The following is a 20,410-nucleotide window of genomic DNA, read 5'->3' as shown; positions in this document are numbered from 1 at the left end:
ATAAAAATTATCGTTTAAATCGTTATAATTCATAATTTTATGAAAAAGTCAACTATAATTATTTATAATGAACAAGTGAATTAATTACAAATTAAAAAAATAATTCTATTCTTAAAAATATATGAAATAATTAATATAAAGTAAATTAAAATTATAATAATAATAATTAAATTTTATCCCACTAAATAAGTTTACTATTGTACTCTATTTTGTATATATAATTATTTATATTTAAATAAATTTTATTATCAATTAAGTCTTTTTGTTTTTAAAATGAGAAATGTATTGGATTGCCACGAATTAAAATCTATTAATTTATTTTTTCATGAAAAAAATTAAAATTGAAGAAGAATCATTCAACATATAACTAAATAAACAAAAAATTAATAATTTAGTCTATTTATGTGGCGCGTGCGGGGAAGCTTATCTTTGGTTAGCAACACTTATCGAATGCCTTTCAATAATTTCCAAAGGCCTCCTGTGGCTTCCACAATCTGGATTCATCCTCCGTTTGACGATCAACAACTGAGCTTGAAGGGCAGATTGAATATTATTATTCATTAAAATCAAATTAAATTGAATCGAATTAATTGAAACTGAACTGAACTGAACTTTTTTAATTAATCGAACTGATCAAATTTTCAAATAAAAATCGAATAAATCGAACCGATAAAATATCGATTAATTTGATTTTCGACCGAAATAATCAAAATTTTTAAATATTATAAAAATTTTATCAATTAATTAATAATTTATAAATTTATTTACTGAAATTTATAAATTATTTTTTTATTTTGATTAATTCAGTTTATTCTGTTTAACTGAATAAGAAATTTTAAAATCAAAATCGAACAGAATGGTTCAGATTTAAAAAATAATAATCAAAATTTTAAAATAACTGAATCGAATTTTTAAATTTGATCGATTTAATTGATTTATTTGATTTAATCGAATTTTTGTTTACCCCTAACTATAATCTCTACAGGATCATCTCCTGTCATTTCCTGCCGTTTCATTTTTTATGTTCTAATGATCTTGTTTCTGCAGCGTGGATAATCTCTGCAAGGATATTTTTCTACGTAGCAAGATGGATGATCAAGGTTGGGTTCCCGTGAGTAAGAGGAAGAGAGGAAGTAATTCATGTTCTAAATTTAATTTAACTGCCTCTACTTCCTAACACATCACAATATATGCAGGTCATGTTACCTTGAACATGGTGAGTAATTCATGTGAGTAAGAGGAAGAGAATTATGTTCTAAATTTAATATAATTTAACTGCCTCTACTTCCTAACACATCACAATATATGCATGTCAAAAGGGTGACCACGAGCACAAGTGATTTAAAAGGTTCTAATTGAAATACATAGTTCATTTAATTCTGTATATTCCTAAATAATTAAGAATGTAGATCTACTCTCCAATATAAGATGCTACTCTCATTTGCTATGTTTCTTAAATTCATCCTCTGATAATTTTCTTCAAAATCTGTTCCTGCGCGCACTCATCTACCGACAGAGAAAATTAGAAGAAAATCTAAATGGTTGCTGCCCTGAAATCCATGGTTCCACGCCTCACCTGACATCGAACCATGATGATTCAGCCATTCATCGCATGCAGACTCTTGGAATGGATTATATTGTCCAGCCTAACCACTGATTCATGAATCCAGATATAGATGGAAGTCTAAATAAGCATAAAAGAGATAAAGACTAGTGATTACTTTTTTTAAAAAAAAAAAAAAAAGAAAAACTATTCATTTTAATTTAGTATAAGGCTTAGCTTCTATTGCTACTTTAAGTGTAGTGAATGGTTTCCGATTAGATTTCAAAAGCATGCTCATGGATCACTTTTGGCTTGTATATCTGCTTATTTACTTTGCATGAGCAAAAATTCAATTAAATTTAAATTTGAATTTTTAAAAATTAAATTTTTAATTTTAATTATTTTTTTAAATTTAATACGATTTTCGATTCAGTTAATTTAAAATTTTTTATTCAATTAAATTTAATAAATCAAATTAAATAAAATAAAAAAATTTTTTAAATTTCTAAGTAAATTTATAAATCTCTGATTAATTGATAAAAAATTTTATAATATTTAAAAATTTTAATTATTTTAGTTAATTTAATCAAAATTAAATTAACTGATATTTTATTTATTCAATTTTTATTTAAAAATGGTTAGTTAAAAAAATTTCTATTCAATTTTAACCGAATACTTAATCCTATTTACATCTTTTTAATTCTTTAGTAAAAGATAAATTTAACCTCCTTAGGGTATAATTGAATCGAACCAAATCGAATATTAAAAAGCTGCCCTCAACGAGAAATCCAAATGGCCATGGTTCCACGTCTCACCTGACATCGAACCATGATGATTCAGTCATTCATCGCATGCAGACTTTTGGAATAGAGGATTCTTCCAATCAGACCACCCTCTGTCGTACTCAAACTGAGATACTTGATAGTGGATCAGCATTCTAGTTTGGAGATCCAGCTCAACTAGAAGAACTGTGCCACAACGGTTCAGATCATAACATAAACAGTGAGAAAATAACAGGGAGCTAAGTTTGGAGAAATATATATGCCGAACTGATTCATGAATTCAGATACAGATGGATTGTGCAGTCTAGTTCTTTGCGTCGGGTAATGTGCTAAATATAAATAACAGGGAAGAGAGCATAAAAGGGGATAAAGACTACTGATTACTTTAAAAAATATATATATTCATTTTAATTTAGTATTAGCTTCTATTGCTACTTAGGTGTAGTGAATGGTTTCCGTCGTTTAGATTCCAAAAGGTGTAGTGTATGGTTCCCGTTTTCATGCTCATGGATTATTTTTGGCCTGTATAACCTAACGTTTACTTTGCTGTGATCAAAATTTCAATCTACTTTAAAAATTCAGTTCAATTATTTTAAAATTTTAATTTTTTAAATGATTGATTCATGTTAATTTAATTCGATTTCATTTTTAAAATTTCTTATTCGATTAAACCGAATAAATCGAATCAATCAAAATTTAAAAAAATAATTTATAAATTACTAAATAAACTTATAAATCTCTAATTAATTGATAAAATTTTTATAATATTTTAAAAAATTTAATTATTTCGATTAATTCGATCGGAAATTGAATTGACTCATATTTTATCAGTTCAATTTGCTTAATTTTTATTTAAAAATTTGATTAATTTAGTTAAAAAAATTCAGTTCAATTCAATTTTAAGTAATTCGATTCAATCTAATTTAATTTTAATTGAATATTCAATCTTGTTTGCATCTCTTTAATTCTTTAGTGAAGGATAGGTTTAACTTCTTTATGAATGTAATATGGTCATGTGGTTCAATAAAATGTCATATTTTTAACCATCAACGACTAACAACTGTAATTATTGAGGGAATCAAGGATACGGTGAATGTTGACTCTGAAATTACAGACTGTATTTTAAAAGGTAATAATTATATTGATAAAGTCATAATTAATATCAATTAATTTTAATTACAAGTAAAAATTTTATAATTTTTTATTAAATCAATTTAAAATTCTATTTAATCGGAAGATTTTGTTTTCTTCTATTAAGAGTTCAATATTTATTAGTAATTTACATAACAAATGGTTGTTTAAAATTAATAAATGTTTAAATGATCATAGATTATTATTTTTAAAATATTTGGTCAATGAGTCATTGTATATAAAAAATATACTTAAATATTCAACATGCTTAAATTTAAAATTTTAATAACAAATATATATATTTTTAAAAATATCCCTTTTAATTCATTTCATCAAATTCATTATTTCTTAATTAACCATCTAATAGATATCATATCAAATAAAAATAATTTTAACCGACTGAATATCATATAATTTTAATTGACTTATTGTTATTAAATATTTTTAAATAATACATAATAAAAGTTTTTTGATGACTATTAAGTAGTTAGTCAATTAAATGTGATTTCAATCAATTGGTTATTGAAAAACTTTTTTTAACAAAAAATTTTGACAATCTTAAAAGGCTTTATTTTTTGTAGTTGTACTTTTAGTGTCTCTATTTATTTTCATCTTTCCTAATTTTAAATTCTTTAGTACAATTAATAATGATCAGTCCATTAGAATTATTAGTAATTGACCAACTAGTAAAATGACAATACTTTCAATCAATACGTATTCTAAAAGTTTAAATAAATCTTTAATAAATTATTATTGTATATTTTAAAATAAGAATTTGAATAGCTAAATTTTTTTAACATTTGTATATCTTCCTTTAGTAATTCATTGGTAATCTAAAGGAATTTAATATTTTAGGATAAACATAAAAATTATCGTTTAAATCCTTATAATTCATAATTATATGAAAAAGTCAACTATAATTATTTATTATGAACAAGTGAATTAATTACAAATTAAAAAAATTATTCTATTCTTAAAAATATATGAAATAATTAATATAAAGTAAATTAAAATTATAACAATAATAATTAAATTTTATCCCACTAAATAAGTTTACTATTGTACTCTATTTTGTATATATAATTATTTATATTTGAATAAATTTTATCATCAATTAAGTTTTTTTATTTTTAAAATGAGAAATGTATTGGATTGTTCACGAATTAAAATCTATTATTTATATTTTTATGATAAAAATTAAAATTGAAGAAGAATCATTCAACATATAACTAAATAAACAAAAAATTAATAATTTAATCTATTTATGCGGCGCATGGTGGAAGCTTATCTTTTGGTTAGCAACTACTTAAAACCGCCGTTATTTAAGTCATTAAACCTCTGTATTCTTTTTTCTATCCAACCCTAATTTACTACAACGACCGATCATGCCTGACGTCCCGGCCGACTCTTACCTCTCCTCTCCTCCCCTCTCCTCTTCTCCGGCCGAACCGCCAATGTCCTCCGTTCCTCCGGAAGCCCTCTCCTCTTCTCCAGCAGCCCTTTCCTCTTCTCTGGAAGCGCCGCCAATGTCCTCCGTTGCTGACGCTCGCGTACAGGGTAACACTGACCCATGCGGGAGCATCGACAATGATGTCGTCGGAGACGGTGTAAAGGTTGTGTCTTGGAATTTGAAGCCCGGAGTCGCGACCGAGGCAGGGAGAAGGTCTTTTGTTTCGGTCTCGTCGAAGGAGCTCCCGCTGCCATCGTCGTCAACTGCTCCCTTGGTGCGATTTCTTTCTCTTCTCTGTATATATTTTTTATTTTTCTGTTTTTATTTTGTTTTACGAACATGTTTTTTCTTTTTTTTTTTTTTGAGAAAAAAAAAGAGTTTTTGCGATTTTTGTGAACGGAAAATTGGAGTTTGTTGTAGTAGAATTATGTATCTAGGTGAGACGCGATATGATCATATCGTTGTCAATGATATAGCTTGATACATACGATTCTACTATAAATCTATTTCTTCCGAAATCTGGATGCAAACTCTATTTTGATGTAGTGGGGCGGCGGCGCTAGCAGCACTTCGTCGTCTAACAACGTTCTCAGAGCGCCTGCACGAGCTATTTCTCCAGCTATCTTCCCCCACGGCGCCTCCGTTGCACGATCATCAGAGGAGTGATCGTCTCGCGCCGCCATCGTGTACGGGCGCCATTTTCCGCCGAGACAACACTTACAACAGCCAGCAGAGAGGAAACCAAAGCTGGAGTGCTCCGCCTCCGTTGCACGATCATCAGAATCATCAGAGGAGTGATCGTCTTGCGCTACCATCACATACGGTCATCTATCCCAGCCCTGGTAGCTACGGTTGGCACAACCCTCAACGCCCTGGCCATAATTTGTACACAGGGATGCCGATAATCTGTACATAGGGATGTCGTTGCCTTCGCCGCTACCAGGGCTGGGACAGCCATTCATTCCCCGACCAACAAGTGCTTGGGTGCCACCGCGTGCTCAGACCCAGCCTCCTGTGACTCCTATGGGCTACAACGGTATAGAAGCTTCACTCTGGTTATTTTCTCCTATTTTTTTTCTTTGTGAAGGTTGATTTCATGGTTTCTGATGATGTTTATGACCTTCTAAAAATTCAGGCGTTGTCCCTGCATACAATGCCCAATTCGTGTCACACCTTGATACATATCAAATGCCTTTCAATAATTTCCAAAGGGCTCCTGTGGCTTCCACAATTCGGATTCCTCCTCCGGTTGACCATCAACAACTGAGCTTGAAGAAGCAGATTGAATACTATTTCAGGTACTATAATTAGAGTTGAGTATTGGATTAAAACTTAAATAAAATTTTTAAATAAAAATTGAATAAATTGAACCAATAAAATATTAATTCGTTTTTAATTTAGTTTTAGTAATCAAAATTTTTAAATATTATAAAAATTTTATCAATTAATTAAGAATTTATAAATTTATTTATTGAGATTTATAAATTATTTTTTTTATTTTGATTAATTTAATTTATTATGTTTAACTGAATAAGAGATTTTAAAATCGAAATAAAATTGAATTAACTAAATTAATCAATTTTTAAAAAAATAATTAAAGTTTTAAAATAATCAAAGTAAAATTTTAAATTCGATTTATTTAATTGAATTTTTACTCACTGCTCATTATAATCTCTACAGGGTCATTGTCCTATAGTTTCATTTTCTATGTTCTAATGATCTTGTTTATGCAGTGTGGATAATCTCTGCAAGGACACTTTTCTGCGTAGCAATATGGATGATCAAGGTTGGGTTCCTGTCTCGTTGATTGCTACCTTCAACAGGGTGAGTAATTTATGTGAGGAAGAGGAGTAATTCATGTTCAATACATTTAATTTAACTGCCTCGACTTCCTAACACATCACAATATATGCAGGTCAAAAGGGTGACCACGAGCACAACGGAGATATTGAATGCTTTAAGAGATTCGACAGTAATTGAAATACAGGTACTTCACCTCTTCTTCCTCTTCTTTTTTTTTTTACTGATTCTGTATATTCCTAAATAATCCTAAATAAGTTTTATCTCGAATCAGTAAGCAGCGTGATCTTTCATCATTTAACTCCAGTATAAGATGGACTACTCTCATCTGCTATGTTTCTTAAATTCATCCTCTGATAATTTTCTTCAAAACCTGTTTCGCACTCATCTACAGGCAGAGAAAATTAGAAGACGCAAGGATTGGATGAGATGGTTGCTGCCGCCCTCAATGAGAAATCCAAATGGTCATGGGTCCACGCCTCACCTGGCATCGAACCATGATGATTCAGTCATTCATCCTCTTGGAATAGAGGATTAATCTTCCAGCCAGACCACTGATTCATGAATCCAGGTACGGATGGATTGTCCAGTCTAAATAAAAATAACAGGGAAGGGAACATAAAAGAGATAAAGACTAGTGATTACTTTTTTTAAAAAAAAAAAGAAAGAAAATATTCATTATAATTTAGTATAAGGCTTAGCTTCTATTGCTACTTAGTTGTAGTGAATGGTTTCCCTTTAGATTCCAAAAGGTGTAGTGTCTACTTAGTTGTAGTGAATGGTTTCCCTTTAGATTCCAAAAGGTGTAGTGTATGCTTCCCGTTTACATGCTCATGCATTATATTACTTTTGGCCTGTATATCTTCTTATCGTTTACTTTACATCTGAGCAAAAATTTAATTAAATCGAATAAATAAACTGAACCGATCGATTTTGAAAATTCAATTCAGTTATTTTAAAATTTAATTATTTTTTAAAAATAATTAATTCAGTTAATTTCATTCGGTTTCAAATTTAAAATTTTTTATTCGATTAAACCGAATAAATTGAGTAAACTAAATTAATCAAAATAAAAAATAATTTATAAATTATTAAATAAATTTATAAATCTCTAATTAATTGATAAAATTTTATAATATTAAAAAAATTTAATTATTTTGATTAATTAGATTGAAAATTGAATTAGCTGATATTTTATCGATTCAATTTGTTTAATTTTTTTTAAAAAATTCAATTGGTTCGGTTAGTTAAAAAAATCGGATTTAATTCGATTCGATTTCGATTAATTCAATTCAGTTTAATTCAATTTTAATTGAATACTTAGCTCTATTTGCATCTCTTTAATTCTTAAGTGAGAAGGGTAGATTTAACCTCTTTAGAAGTGTAATTGAATCGAGTTGAATCGAACACTAAAAAGCTTGAGCTCGAATTTAGTTTATTTTTTCTAAGCTCGAGTTTATTTCAAGTTTGATTCGAGTTTTAATTTTTAAACTCAAAGTTGACTCATAATGAAATTGAATAGTTTGCGAACAGCTAAAGTTGGATTCGAAAATGATTCGTTTAAAAATTAAACAAGTTTAATTCAAACTCGATTCGAAAATAACTCATTTAAAAGTTAAATAAACTTAATTTAAATTTGATTCGTTAATATATAATATTTATAATGTATGTAATATATATATATATATATATATAAATTATAAATCTCTTAATAAATATGTTCACGAGTTGACGAACCAAATACTATTAAATTTAAACTCGATTTGATAATATTTTCGAATTCGAAATCAAATTCGAACTCCACTTGATAACTTAATTAAACAAAATTTTTTCGAACTAACATCTAAATAATTCACAAGTGACTTAATTCGTTTACACTCCTAAACCTCTCATGTAGTTATTAACATTATTCTGAGTTATATCTCATGTAGTTATTAACATTATGGAGTACAAATATCTCCTGATATAAGACACCAGCTACCTGATGGAGTACAAATAAATAACAAAAAGTGTTGAATCTTTGCGCCTGTAAACATAAACAAAGTTTTGCCCAGCGGCTGAAATGGAACAACTACTTTTCAAAGTAAGCTGATTCTTAGATGAACAAACTGCTCTGTAGAGATAACATTGCAAAAAAAAAATGTTGGTGAAAAGAATTAGTACAAGCTGAAGCCAAAGAGCTGACTAATAAGAATAGCAAATCCCAAAGATATAGCCACTAGTGAAGCAGCCCATGTCAGTTTCTCTGTAATCTTAGGTACCCTCTCTTTCAGTGCTTCCGTGCATGAACCGATGAATACTGTGTAACTCCCCATCGCAAACACAGTACCTACAAGGAACATGCATAGGAAGGCAGCACCAGCCACTCGGGATGGAAGTGCTAGTGCGGGCAAGACCATCATGAGTGCATCCGGTTGCAGACCATGCACGATACCGGTTGCAAAAGTCGCAAATCCAATTTTTTTCTTCCCTGTGGAGCTAATATCCAGTGGCTCAGCAAGACACTCACCATTCTCAAGAGCAACACAAGGGGTGGGTACCTCAGAAGCCTCTCGTATTCCCATAGCACCTATGACTAGAAGAGTTAAACCGACAACTCGAGTTCCCCAGGTGCGAATGATCTCAATGTGTAAACGATCTTTGAGCAGAAGAAACAGCAATCCAAAAATCATTTGACCTGCATCGTGACCACAGCCCCAAAGGGCTCCAACTATAGCACTCTCTATTCTTGTCCTTCCGATGGACAAGGGAGCTAAGGCAGCAAGATGGTCAGGACCAGATAATGTATGAAGGCAACCAGCAAAAAAACCAGTCCAAGCACTGCTTAGTAACTCAGATTTGATAAAGTGTTCGCTGGATTTTGCAGCAGACTGCACTGTTGCAAATGAAGGTTGCGCTAGAATAGGTTGGACTACTGCAAGTATAATTACTGAAAAGGCAACCACAACAGATCGTGCAACCTGAAAAGTTGTTAATATGTAGAATATATCAGAAACAATGTAAGTAAAGGAGACACTCGCATGTGTTACATCAATATATTCTGAGGCCTAGTTGGAGGATAACCTTTCATTTGAGCTAGTAACTCAAATTTGCCTCCTCACAATGAGAATCCAAACACAGTTTTGCCACAAAAGAGCAAGAGCATGAAGAGCTCAAATTAAGAACAAGGCTATTGAAGTGACACCAGAAATTATGACCTACCTCAAACAATAACACCCGTGACCCACCTCAAACAATAACACTAACTCCAGATCATTTTCAAGTTAGAACATGGTTATCCACATGGCACAGTCAATCTCAGATTCTAGTGTTCTTCTATCAGTTAAATTAGTTAAACATCCAGGACTTTAGCTAACTCATTTAGTTAAGGTTTAATTTAGAGACAGTGTGCAATCATGGGCAAGCAAAAGCACAAGATAAATCAGACAGCTAATTTGATAAATTCAAAGGGCTAAAACAACTTAAGTGACTATATAATTGTTTTTCCCTAGACAGCGAGTTCATATATTGAATCCAAGATCGTTATGAGTTTGATGAGTCAATATAATTTTGCAATCTCTCACTTAATGATGGATAGTCATATGTGTTGCACTTTAAGGTTTATGAATCTTTAAAGAAAACACTAGTAGTAGTAGTGTAAAACATCCAAAACAATTTTGTGTTGAAGAACTAGAGTTAGAGTAAGGGTTTATGGGCCTTTTGCATCACGGATCTGTGTTCTATGCATACACTACCCTATTCATGAAATGTCTGTATTTTGAAACCCAAAGTTAAAGAGATTGATACAAGTAGAATATGGATGTACAATATCTATGTGATCAAAGTAAAAAACAAAAAAAACAAAAAACTTATAATTTTAGTATCCTAATCTCTTACAGAGGGAAATTTCTTTTGAAAAAAAAAAGAAAATAGATTATCAGAAATTCTACAAGTTTATATTATGCTGCATATAGACATAATTTTCAGCATAAGAGTTCAGTCATTTAGCATGGAGAAAAAGAGATTATAGTAAAAAACGATAGGTGATCTAACAGTTAATGCCTATGATTGGAGAGCAAAATTATCTACAACAGATGCCATATTTCCGAGAAATCAAGCTTGTACCAATATATTTATCATGTAAAAGAGCAAGACCAATGAGCAAATAACAATCTAGGATCAATCATACTCATTATTCCAATTGATTAACTATAACCATTATTTAAAAAAAAAGTTTGGTTTTTAGCTACTCAACCTCTTTCTAAGCTAGTTCTGTTGGCATAAATTGCATGAAAAGTATGTTAATTCACAGTTAATCAGACACATCGCTGCATCTCCTTCTCATTTCTTACAAGTGTGGGTGAGTATGACTAAACTATTCATCTGTCATGAAGTTGGCCAGACCAATATGAATGCATCCAGAGATAGTCAAATGTAACAAAATAAACATTTAATATTTGATTCATCACTTCAGATGCCATTTCAATTTGTACATCGCTGTTGGTTGATATGGGCAAAACTTCTGATTGATGGCAACTAAGAAAAACTATCCTCGACACAATCCAGAATTACATATGTACAAGGATTAACTTCATCAAGTAATAGAGCAAGTTGTGAAGAACTCCATCATTTTGATCCTGAACTAAACAAAGTTCTCGGAAATAATAGATTTTCATGATGTTGGAACTTTAACTGAGTTTAGCGACAAGAAACAGAGTGGTTTGATGAAATCAACATGCATGCATATAAAAATGTCTTGCAGAGCTATACAGGTTCTATGCCAAAGTTATAAGTGTAGATTTGTTAATCCAGGAACCTCTTATGATGAATTTTGATAGTGAATTACATTTGCGTAGCAATCACCATTAGCAGGTAAATCTTGTCCCAGCATCAAGTATATGGTTGATCTCATCTTCATCTAAATCATATAGGGATAATTATCGTCAAGTTATGTAAAATCAAATTATCAATATTGTCTCTTCTTCATACAATGATTTCCTAGAAGGCAAATGGCACTACATCAATTCAATCATTTCCACAATTTTATTGTGTGCAGCATTTCTAGCAGATCGGCCAAATATGATATCCAATCCATTCTCTTACCGAAATGTTTATTAAAATACTCTTATCAGATAACAGGTTTTCCTAACTACAATTTCTTGTAACCAAAATCTGCACATAATACTCCAACGATTGCCCTGTTTCATCCCCCCTCCCCACCCCCACCACCACCCCCCACCCCTTCAAAGATGCAAACCAATCACAGCAGAGGTACAAGAACATACCAATTCGTTAGTCACATTGCATTATCTCCGTTCTGAGAAATACCACTTCTAGAAAAAACCTTAGCGTTCGCCAAAAATATTTATTCTCTTTCCAAGAAAATCCAATACCTTACGAAGCAGCAATATACGGTACTAGTAAAAAATCTCACCTTTCGTGCAGAAACCCCATCCAATTCTCCTCCACCACCGAGGGATTCTCCCTGCGACCGAGAAATCAGAGCGCCAGAAGGGCGCGTGAGGCCAGGAGGCGGCCCGTCCCGTCTGGAGATTAACGACGCATCGACCTTGAAGGACCTACTCGGGGCCGACCAAGGCCCAAACTTTAGATCGGAGGGGGATCCAAGCGGACGGAAAGGGCGAGCCCTAGCGAGATGGTGGCGCAGGGGAGTAGCCGCCCGAGAAGAGAGCGAGGCGGAGATGAGCCTATCCATGGAACAGAAAAAAAGGAAGGGTTTTGGCGTGACGACGAAGAGGACACAAGGTCGTGTAAATTCGCCAAAATACTACAAATGGAATTGAAATTGGGATTGGGATCTGGGGACGGAAAGCCGATTCACTTTTTGTAGTTTTGTTGGGGCAAAGCGTCGATCGAGCAGCTGGACTTGGTGCTGATGCGCGTGGACGTAAAGGAGCCACGGAGTTCGCATCAGCCAGGGAATCCAATTTTTTCTACTGTCGTAGCTGCTACGCATATGAGTGTCCATACTCTACACGTTTATGCCTTTTACCATCTCAAATTAAAATTGCTTTGGAAAATACCTTAAAAAAGAATATTAACATTTTTATATTTAAAAATTTATTTCATAGATAATTTGAACGAAGTAAGACAATTTCTGATAAAATTGTTGTGGCAAATAGCCAAATGCCTCATCCAGGATACGTTCTGCACCACATCAATTTAGAAGAACAAAACACAGAGTCTTTCAGCAGTAAAATATAGGCCAAAAACTCGAACTCCATGATTCACATCATAGGTCCTCTGTTGCGTGAGCTCCTATAGAAAAAAGAAAATCCAAAACAAGAATTAGTGAAAAATAATGAACAGGGAGTCTACTGCAAGGAAGAAGATTAATCATGGTGCTTCATAAATCACAGGGAACGTAACTAATGAATGGATTCACTAACAACTAGGATAAAATACAACTGAGATGATGGACGAAAAGCAAAAACAAGAGAAAACTAAGAATTGGATTAGAATGAAAAGAAAGGGAACTGAAACCTTGTATCTGTGCGGCATTAGATGAGCAGTGAACAGGTCTTGCAGCTCCATTTCCAGAGTCCACAAAGTCGTCAGTCCCAGAATTTGAACTCCCCCTGCACTGGACGTTTCCAACATTATGAACACCAGTTTCTCTCACATTCTTGGATTGCGTCCCTGGATAAAGGCAGTAACTCCTGTTGTCATCGCATTGGAAACTGCATGAGTTTAGATTCCAAACACCAGTCGGCATACTTGACTGAGTGATGATGCTAGGAACAAAATCACCACTCCCTTTCACTGGCTTCTGGTAAGGGAAAGACCCAATCTCTCCCTCGATTCTTCCCCTCAGATCCACAAGCAGGCACTTGATCCTCGCGATCTCGGCTTCAAGCGCAGCTTGGCCCTGAAGCCTCCTCATCAGCTGCTGGTTGATCGCCCTAAGATGGGCGATCTCCTCCTCCAGAGACGCGGCATGAGCTTTCTTCTTCTCCCTGTACTTGCGCACCGCCTCTCGGTTGCCGCCAGGTCTCCTCCTTGCAGAAGAGCTCTTCTCGGAGGACTCCGCGGTCTCATCCGCGGAGAGCACCTTGGTGTGGATATGAAAACAGGTGTGGGTGTGGGCGAGGTCGGGCCCCGGAGGGTTGCAAGTGTGCGTGTGGGTACATTGATGGTGCTGGCTGTCGTTCAGGAGGTCGTCGAAGAAGCTTCCCATCGAGCAGATGCTCGGAACAACTTCGTCGGAGAGGTCTTTGGAGGCACAGAAATCGGGTTCCCGTTCGTCCATTACCGCGGCACAAAGAGAAAGCTGCAAGATTAAGAAGGAAAAAAACTCTCCGACGCTTCCGAATCGAGGGAAGGAGAGTCAGCTCCTCCGGAACTAAAAAGCGATGGCATGAACGTACCGGGCAGAGCAGCATCTTCATGGCCGTAACATGATGACGTTATGACGGCATTCATTGATTGCATCCATTTGAACCGTTCGAGTATTGGATACGGAATCAATCTGGAGCGGTTGATCGAGAATGAACGACGTGTGATTATGATTTGATGGAGCACAGGAAGTCAGATGACGACATGATACAACGCCAATGTCGCATTTCAGCTTTCTTTTCTGGAGCGGGAGTTCGTATTTTCTTTTTTTTTAAAAGAAAAAAAAATCATCAATAACATAATTTATATAATATTAAATTAAAATTTTGATATATGAGGTATTTGGTAATGAATGAAGGGCGACAGCTTCAACTACATTTAAATTTTAGCGGGAGTTCGTATTTTCTTTTTTTTTAAAAGAAAAAAAAATCATCAATAACATAATTTATATAATATTAAATTAAAATTTTGATATATGAGGTATTTGGTAATGAATGAAGGGGCATCTGACGGATTGCTAGGTATGATATATGTTTGAAGTTGAAACAAATAAATGAGTTATAAACCTCATTTATAAATGAGTTAAAACAATAACTAAGCCTGATGTCTGTTTGAAGTTGTTCCACTTCAGTTTAAACCCAAAACAAATAACAACAACCAATTAAGAACTAATTTTGAGGTCAGGCAAAACTGATCTGAGGTGGATAAAGATCAACTAATACATTCTCATTGCTAGTAAACATTCAAGTTTCCAGACTAACTTTGAGCACCACAAACACTTGCTTCTCATTCGCCAGAATTTTGGTCCGCCTCGTCAGCAGCTTGAGTTACACCAACTTCGGCTGGACGAATAACCCGATCATGTAACGTATACCCAGACTGCAAAACAGAAGCAAAATAATGAAATAATTTAGAAAAAAGTAGTATGTTATTATAATATAAATAAAAATAGACCGCATGAAAATCTTAACCTGAAATCATGGAAAAGCTTAGCCTGAAATCATGGAAAAGGTTCTAAAGGACAGACTTTTAGTTTACAGGATAAATTTACTTGAGGCACAGATAAGCATCAACAGTGAAAATGATACAGGGAGGGATATCATCCCCTCATTGTTAAGGATATGAAGGACACGACAAAATTACACGAATAATTGCACTCAATTACAATAAATAATAAATAAAAACTTTTGAATTCATTGTGGCAAAAGATAATACCCTCAGGGCCCCTCCAATATTATTCCAAATGATCTAGAAGGGAGATAAATCACAGAGGATTTCGTTCTTGCCCAGTGGCCGACTGCATGAGGGGGTGAGGCAACTAACGGGCATTTCACACTGGCTGGGAATCAACCCCTAGACATTATTATGGCAATTCTCATGTAGGAACCATATGAGCCAGCCCGTGAGGGCAAAAAAAAAAAAACTTTTGAATTCATGTATGTACAACAAGCTGCTGCATTAGTCTTAACAATATTCTTATCTTGTATGTCAGATAACTTTTTATTTAACTCCCAAGTCACCTATAGAAATAAAGGATTTAATTTGTTCAACTATGGTAAATACTATTGGAGATATGCCTAGTTGCTCCTTAATAATACTATATTTTTTCCAACAACCACACATGCCCATCTTAACACGCTCGTCTTTGCTACAGTTTGTTTTATCCGTGTCATTTCCTAACTAATAATCTAACCCATTAAGTATGATGGTTCTACATAAAGCAAAAAAAAAAAGTGCTAAAGTTTAGCATAATAAATAATTACAAAAAAAACACTACTGTATAAGAGGGTGAAGAAGACACAAAAACAGGGCTAAGAGATAAGATATAGAAAGTTCGAGATCCAGTTAATGTAATTTCCACATAGGAGGCAATTAGATAATTTCTTGGTTACAGAGTCTAGTGTCAATTTATAATATAGGGAACGAAAATAAACCTACACAATGTTGTTGCTTACCTTCAAAACCACAGAAACTGTGCCAGGTAGTTTGGAAGAATCTGGTATCTGGAAAACTGCAAGATGCCTGTGTGGATCAAACTGTTCGTTCAGAGGATCAAACTTCTCCATTCCAAATTTCCTGAACACCTAATTCCATCAAAGCATTCCATTTATAAACAAACAATAATTACTATACAAAGAATACCATATTGGAAATGGCAGGGGCCAACAGAAATGAATCAAGAAGGCGCTAGCTATATCTAGATGAACACTTTCAAAGCAAGGGGCATGTGGAAAACACTTTGTTCAATCTCAGAACATTGTTGATAAGAAAAAATATAATTAAAAAAAATACAGAATAAAAAATTTACAACAAAAATATAGCTCAAGAAGTAGTAGATATACTTCTTCAAAATGATGAATGAGTCAAATATGGAAGGTAAAAAATGTCCTGATAGAAACACCAACAAGCATATAAAACTGTAAGGAAGATGCAACATCTAATAGCTGAAAGGTCATACTTTATTTGTTGGAAGATAAACTTTTAAGAGATTGATGGAGAATTCTTATATACGTATGTGAGTGTTTAAGTTTCTTATACTTCTTGCACATTCCAGTTCAATTAGAAACTATAAAATCAATTGGACATTCTAACTTGTTAGTATCATTTTAACCTAATTTCTCTCATTTTATCAATAGATTTACACCTTACTACTGTTGGATATTAGGACCTTTTATATATATACGCACATATATAAGTAGGTACTATTAATGATGTATCAAATTAATAAAGTTTTAACAACAAACATAGGTCAATGAACCTAGTGACAAAATTATTGTGACCAAATTTTTTGTCAATTTTTTTGCAGTGCATGACCAAAAAAAGGAATCAGAATATACTATTTTTAGTTCAATGTTCACTAAAGTGACACCTACAAGCTAAGCATGAGAATTAGGAACAGGAAGGAAAGGAAAATCAAACACCGTTCTATGTAGAAGAATCTAAAAGCAACCTCAAGAGAAATACTTCATCCCAATGCTCATAGGTTATAAATGATAGGATATGATCTTCAGGAATACACATATTAAAGGCATTTCACTCGTAAAAGCCATCTACATGTCATGTGCCATGATTGAATTGTTATGAATTTTCCTCCATATTTTCTTTTTGAAAAGAGGAAAAGCTAGACATAACTAACTATTCGTCCATATCAATGCAAATAATAATCCACAAATCTACTAGCAGAAGTATTCTACAACCCCAAAACATTCACATGTCAGCACAATAATACTGACGCCTATTTTTTAACAAACCACTTTTTAATGCAGCTTTTAAAGAAGATATCATCCCAGAACTACCACCATAACAAAGAAATATTTTTGGGATTTAGTCATGCCAAATGCCTGCATAACAATCATCTCACATCACATCAATACATGATTGCCAAAGAAAATATCTCAAAAATACAATTCCTTAAAAGCCCTTTGTACTTTCTTAGTAAATACTATGACTTGTTTTATCAATTGCATGAACAAGGTTGCTTTTCCATCATATTGTATATACTAGTTTAAGTTTTGAAATTCAACAGATTCACCATTAATTAATACAATACAAAACCCTTACATATATCCATTATAAGTAACAAATAAAATCAAAAAATAAATATGAACTAGAGTCAGAGATGATATTTACCTCTGCAAGTTGTTTATTCGTCATTTCAACACCCTCGAGCAAGGTCTTTATAAGTGGTACAGCTCCAATGGAGTCTTTGGATTCATCTATCTTCGAGAAGCTATCCTTGACAATAGATGAAGCTCTTCCAAGATTGTCAGAAACATCTAGTAGGCCCTTAGCAAAACTCTGCACATAATTGTACCAAAATTGGCATATTCCTCCATATTGACCGAATAAACTGACACAATGCAGCATAAAAAAGGAGAATAAATAAACAAAAAAGAAAAACACAAGTTATACCTGTATTGCAAACTTTTTTGAGTTTTCTGCCTCACGCTTTGTCCTGTCAATAACATTTTCCATTTCAGCATAACTACGAAGAACTTTATCTTGCATTTTTTCAATCTCCTTGTGTTTCAATTTCAGTAACTCTTCCTTCTCTGCTACAAGCTTGACTAGATCATCAAACGTCAGGTCTTTCTCTTCGTCTGAATCAGAAAATTCAGTTCTTTTTGTACTCTTTCTTTTATTAGACTGAGCATTGGAGCCTTTAGATTCCAAACTAACATCTGCTTCATGTGACTTCTCGGAACTAGTAGCATAACCACTTTTGTTGTCACCCTCAGTGCTACTTACATCAGATTGGTTTGCCTCCTTCTCAGACTCAGGTGATGAGGAAGATGTAAACACAAAACGTTGAGAAATGGCAGATAACAAAGATGGATGTCTTAATGACTGGTGCATGTGGGAAGTGGAGCACTGACAATAACAAAAAAACCATGAGTTGAAAGATTCAACAATCCATAATATTGCAACTTAAGTCAGTAAAGGAGTGCATACAAGGTAACTTATAAAACTGGTTACAGGGATAAATCTATAGTAGATGCTATGCCAATCTCAACTATAAGCACATAGGATAACCTCATATGAACTAAGTACTTGAAAGCATCTAAACCATACAACAAGAAGCCATGAGACCCAGCTGTTCTAGAGCTGATTACATGGATCATATCTCACAATTGAAATACCTGATTACCAAAAAGGAAAACACTCTACCACTAATGTCAACTTTAAAACTTGGGTAAAAAAGAAGTCTGTGCAGTATCATTATTATTCCAAGTTCAGGGCAAAAAAAAAATATTGACTGGATCATATCTTGCGATTGAAATACCTAATTCCAGAAAAGGAAAACACTCTAACATTAATGTCAACTTTAAAACTCGGCTGAGAAAGAAGTCTGTGGGGCATCATTATTGTGCAGAGTTCAGGACGAAAACAGATTGATTCCTGGCTACCTCATATTACTTGCAGCATCTGACCATTTGGGAGAAAAATAGGAGGATTTTGTATAATTATAATGTTAGGGGGCGTTTACAGGGCCATCATAAATGTACAGAAGCATGTTTTAAGTTTTGTCAATGTCAAACAAGTACAAAAAGCTACTAGCAAAGTTGGCATGCTCCAACTTGGTGTTAAAATCCAGTGTTGATTCAGAGTGTTTTAGTTTAATCATCCTCGATGATACCAGAATCAAGAGGTTTAACGATAAGCTAGCATAAGTCCTGAAATCATCCAGACCAAGATAAGTATCATGGTGGAGGAAAAAAATGAAACCGAAGGTAGCTCCAAAATAAACATATTTAGCCTCCTGGTCCGTAGGATAAATACAAGAACTTATTAAGAAATTAAAACAAGCAGGAAAATCCAAGATTTAAATACATACGTGTGGCGGTAACCTGCGTAGAAAAAGAATCGAATGAATAAACACAAGCGAAGAACGTAAGGTGAACATAGCTATATGCGATCTGAGGAGTTAAAACAAGGACCTAATTGAAACCATTCTAATAGCGAAGAAAGACACACATAGACTATCAAATGTACAGGAACTAAATTTACTATTTAAGAACCAATACAAACAAAAAATTGAAAATCAATCGCACTCTGATCAAAGTTCTCGCAAAAGTGGGCTGCTCAAAGGATTCGAAGCAGTTGCCGACCGGAAGCTGACGAGAGGGGGCTGAGAGCAAGCGGTTGGCAATTCTCCTACTTGCCATCCGGAAAACCCTAGCAGCCATCGATCGAGACAACAAGCTTCTAGTTGCAATCGGTGCGGGGCGAAAGAGCAAGCGAGGGATTCAAGTAGAAGAATCCAGAGCGACGTGTAGCGAGGATATTTCAGTTAGTTCACGATTATATCCTCATTAATCGGGTGCAATTTCAAAAGAGGCCTCAATTCTTCGAGCGATACGCTCACAGAGTCAAGGGTAAATTTGTCTTCAAGAGGGTTTAGGGTTTTCAGTTGGGCCAAGCTATCAATTGGGCTGAAATTATCCGCCGTCGGTTTCGAAAACTTGTATAAAGACTAATTTTATCTATTAAAAAAATCAAAATTAATTTAAGAAGGAATTTACAATTAGTATATATTATTTTAAAATAGTTACATTTTGAAATTTAAAATTTATTTGAAAGCTTATGTTAAATTTTTATCTTTTAAAAGATAGAAAAACAGTTTAAAAAATGGTATCTTTTGAAAGCTTATGTTAAATTAATTAGAAATATAAATATTTATTTAAGAATAAAAAATAAATAAATAATATTGTGAAGCAAAGTAAGCCTGCAGTATTATGGGAGGAGACCCAGTAAAAAGCGTGGTAGATTGACAATAACAACTAGAGGAAGAAAAACTCATTCTGCTATTTCAGATGGACAAAAAAGTGATAAAAAAATTGATCTGTGGATGAAATTTTTAATCCTTCA

At 33.4% G+C, this 20,410-nt stretch overlaps 4 protein-coding genes across 4 annotated transcripts; 1 reads left to right on the top strand and 3 right to left on the bottom strand.

The window, feature by feature from the left end:
• Positions 1-4,841: 4,841 nt before the first annotated feature.
• On the top strand, positions 4,842-7,236 carry LOC141833935 (uncharacterized). The gene is given in 7 exon segments (XM_074721429.1): positions 4,842-5,119; positions 5,453-5,814; positions 5,850-5,942; positions 6,042-6,204; positions 6,640-6,730; positions 6,822-6,893; positions 7,105-7,236. Coding segments are annotated over 7 exon segments (1,191 nt in total).
• Positions 7,237-8,672: 1,436 nt separating this feature from the next.
• LOC141833348 (chloroplast protein FOR GROWTH AND FERTILITY 2-like) lies at positions 8,673-12,559 on the bottom strand. Its single transcript, XM_074720768.1, has 2 exons — positions 12,120-12,559; positions 8,673-9,666 (listed from the first exon to the last, which is right to left on the bottom strand). The coding sequence occupies exons 1-2, from the start codon at positions 12,399-12,401 to the stop codon at positions 8,863-8,865; spliced, it is 1,086 nt and encodes a 361-aa protein (XP_074576869.1). The 5' UTR covers positions 12,402-12,559; the 3' UTR covers positions 8,673-8,862.
• A 379-nt stretch (positions 12,560-12,938) lies between these two features.
• Positions 12,939-14,001, bottom strand: LOC141833755 (basic leucine zipper 23-like). The gene is made up of 2 exons (XM_074721251.1): positions 13,190-14,001; positions 12,939-12,964 (listed from the first exon to the last, which is right to left on the bottom strand). Exons 1-2 carry the CDS (start codon positions 13,953-13,955, stop codon positions 12,939-12,941), a joined length of 792 nt encoding a protein of 263 aa, XP_074577352.1. The 5' UTR covers positions 13,956-14,001.
• Positions 14,002-14,581: 580 nt separating this feature from the next.
• Positions 14,582-19,787, bottom strand: LOC141833477 (grpE protein homolog 2, mitochondrial-like). Its single transcript, XM_074720934.1, has 5 exons — positions 19,594-19,787; positions 17,954-18,412; positions 17,672-17,839; positions 15,997-16,125; positions 14,582-14,920 (listed from the first exon to the last, which is right to left on the bottom strand). Exons 1-5 carry the CDS (start codon positions 19,726-19,728, stop codon positions 14,828-14,830), a joined length of 984 nt encoding a protein of 327 aa, XP_074577035.1. The 5' UTR covers positions 19,729-19,787; the 3' UTR covers positions 14,582-14,827.
• Between the last annotated feature and the right edge of the window lie 623 nt (positions 19,788-20,410).

Source organism: Curcuma longa, chromosome 8 (genome assembly GCF_044706935.1).
Source record: "Curcuma longa cultivar G26 ecotype Majalengka, Jawa Barat chromosome 8, ITB_CL_G26_1.1, whole genome shotgun sequence".
In the NCBI taxonomy this organism is placed as follows: Eukaryota; Viridiplantae; Streptophyta; class Magnoliopsida; order Zingiberales; family Zingiberaceae; genus Curcuma; species Curcuma longa.
This window is presented reverse-complemented; position numbering and strand designations above follow the sequence as displayed.

Bases quoted from the DNA above. Each gene is read 5' to 3' on its own strand.
- LOC141833348 (XM_074720768.1), bottom strand. From the start codon at position 12,401: ATGGATAGGCTCATCTCCGCCTCGCTCTCTTCTCGGGCGGCTACTCCC. The intron at 9,667-12,119 runs GTGAGATTTTTT...ACAACTTTTCAG, and splicing joins ATGGGGTTTCTGCACGAAAG to GTTGCACGATCTGTTGTGGT.
- LOC141833755 (XM_074721251.1), bottom strand. From the start codon at position 13,955: ATGGACGAACGGGAACCCGATTTCTGTGCCTCCAAAGACCTCTCCGAC. The intron at 12,965-13,189 runs GTTTCAGTTCCC...TTTTTTCTATAG, and splicing joins TAATGCCGCACAGATACAAG to GAGCTCACGCAACAGAGGAC.
- LOC141833477 (XM_074720934.1), bottom strand. From the start codon at position 19,728: ATGGCTGCTAGGGTTTTCCGGATGGCAAGTAGGAGAATTGCCAACCGC. The intron at 18,413-19,593 runs GTGCGATTGATT...TGTTATTGTCAG, and splicing joins TTGCGAGAACTTTGATCAGA to TGCTCCACTTCCCACATGCA. The intron at 16,126-17,671 runs GTAAATATCATC...TGATGGAATTAG, and splicing joins CGAATAAACAACTTGCAGAG to GTGTTCAGGAAATTTGGAAT.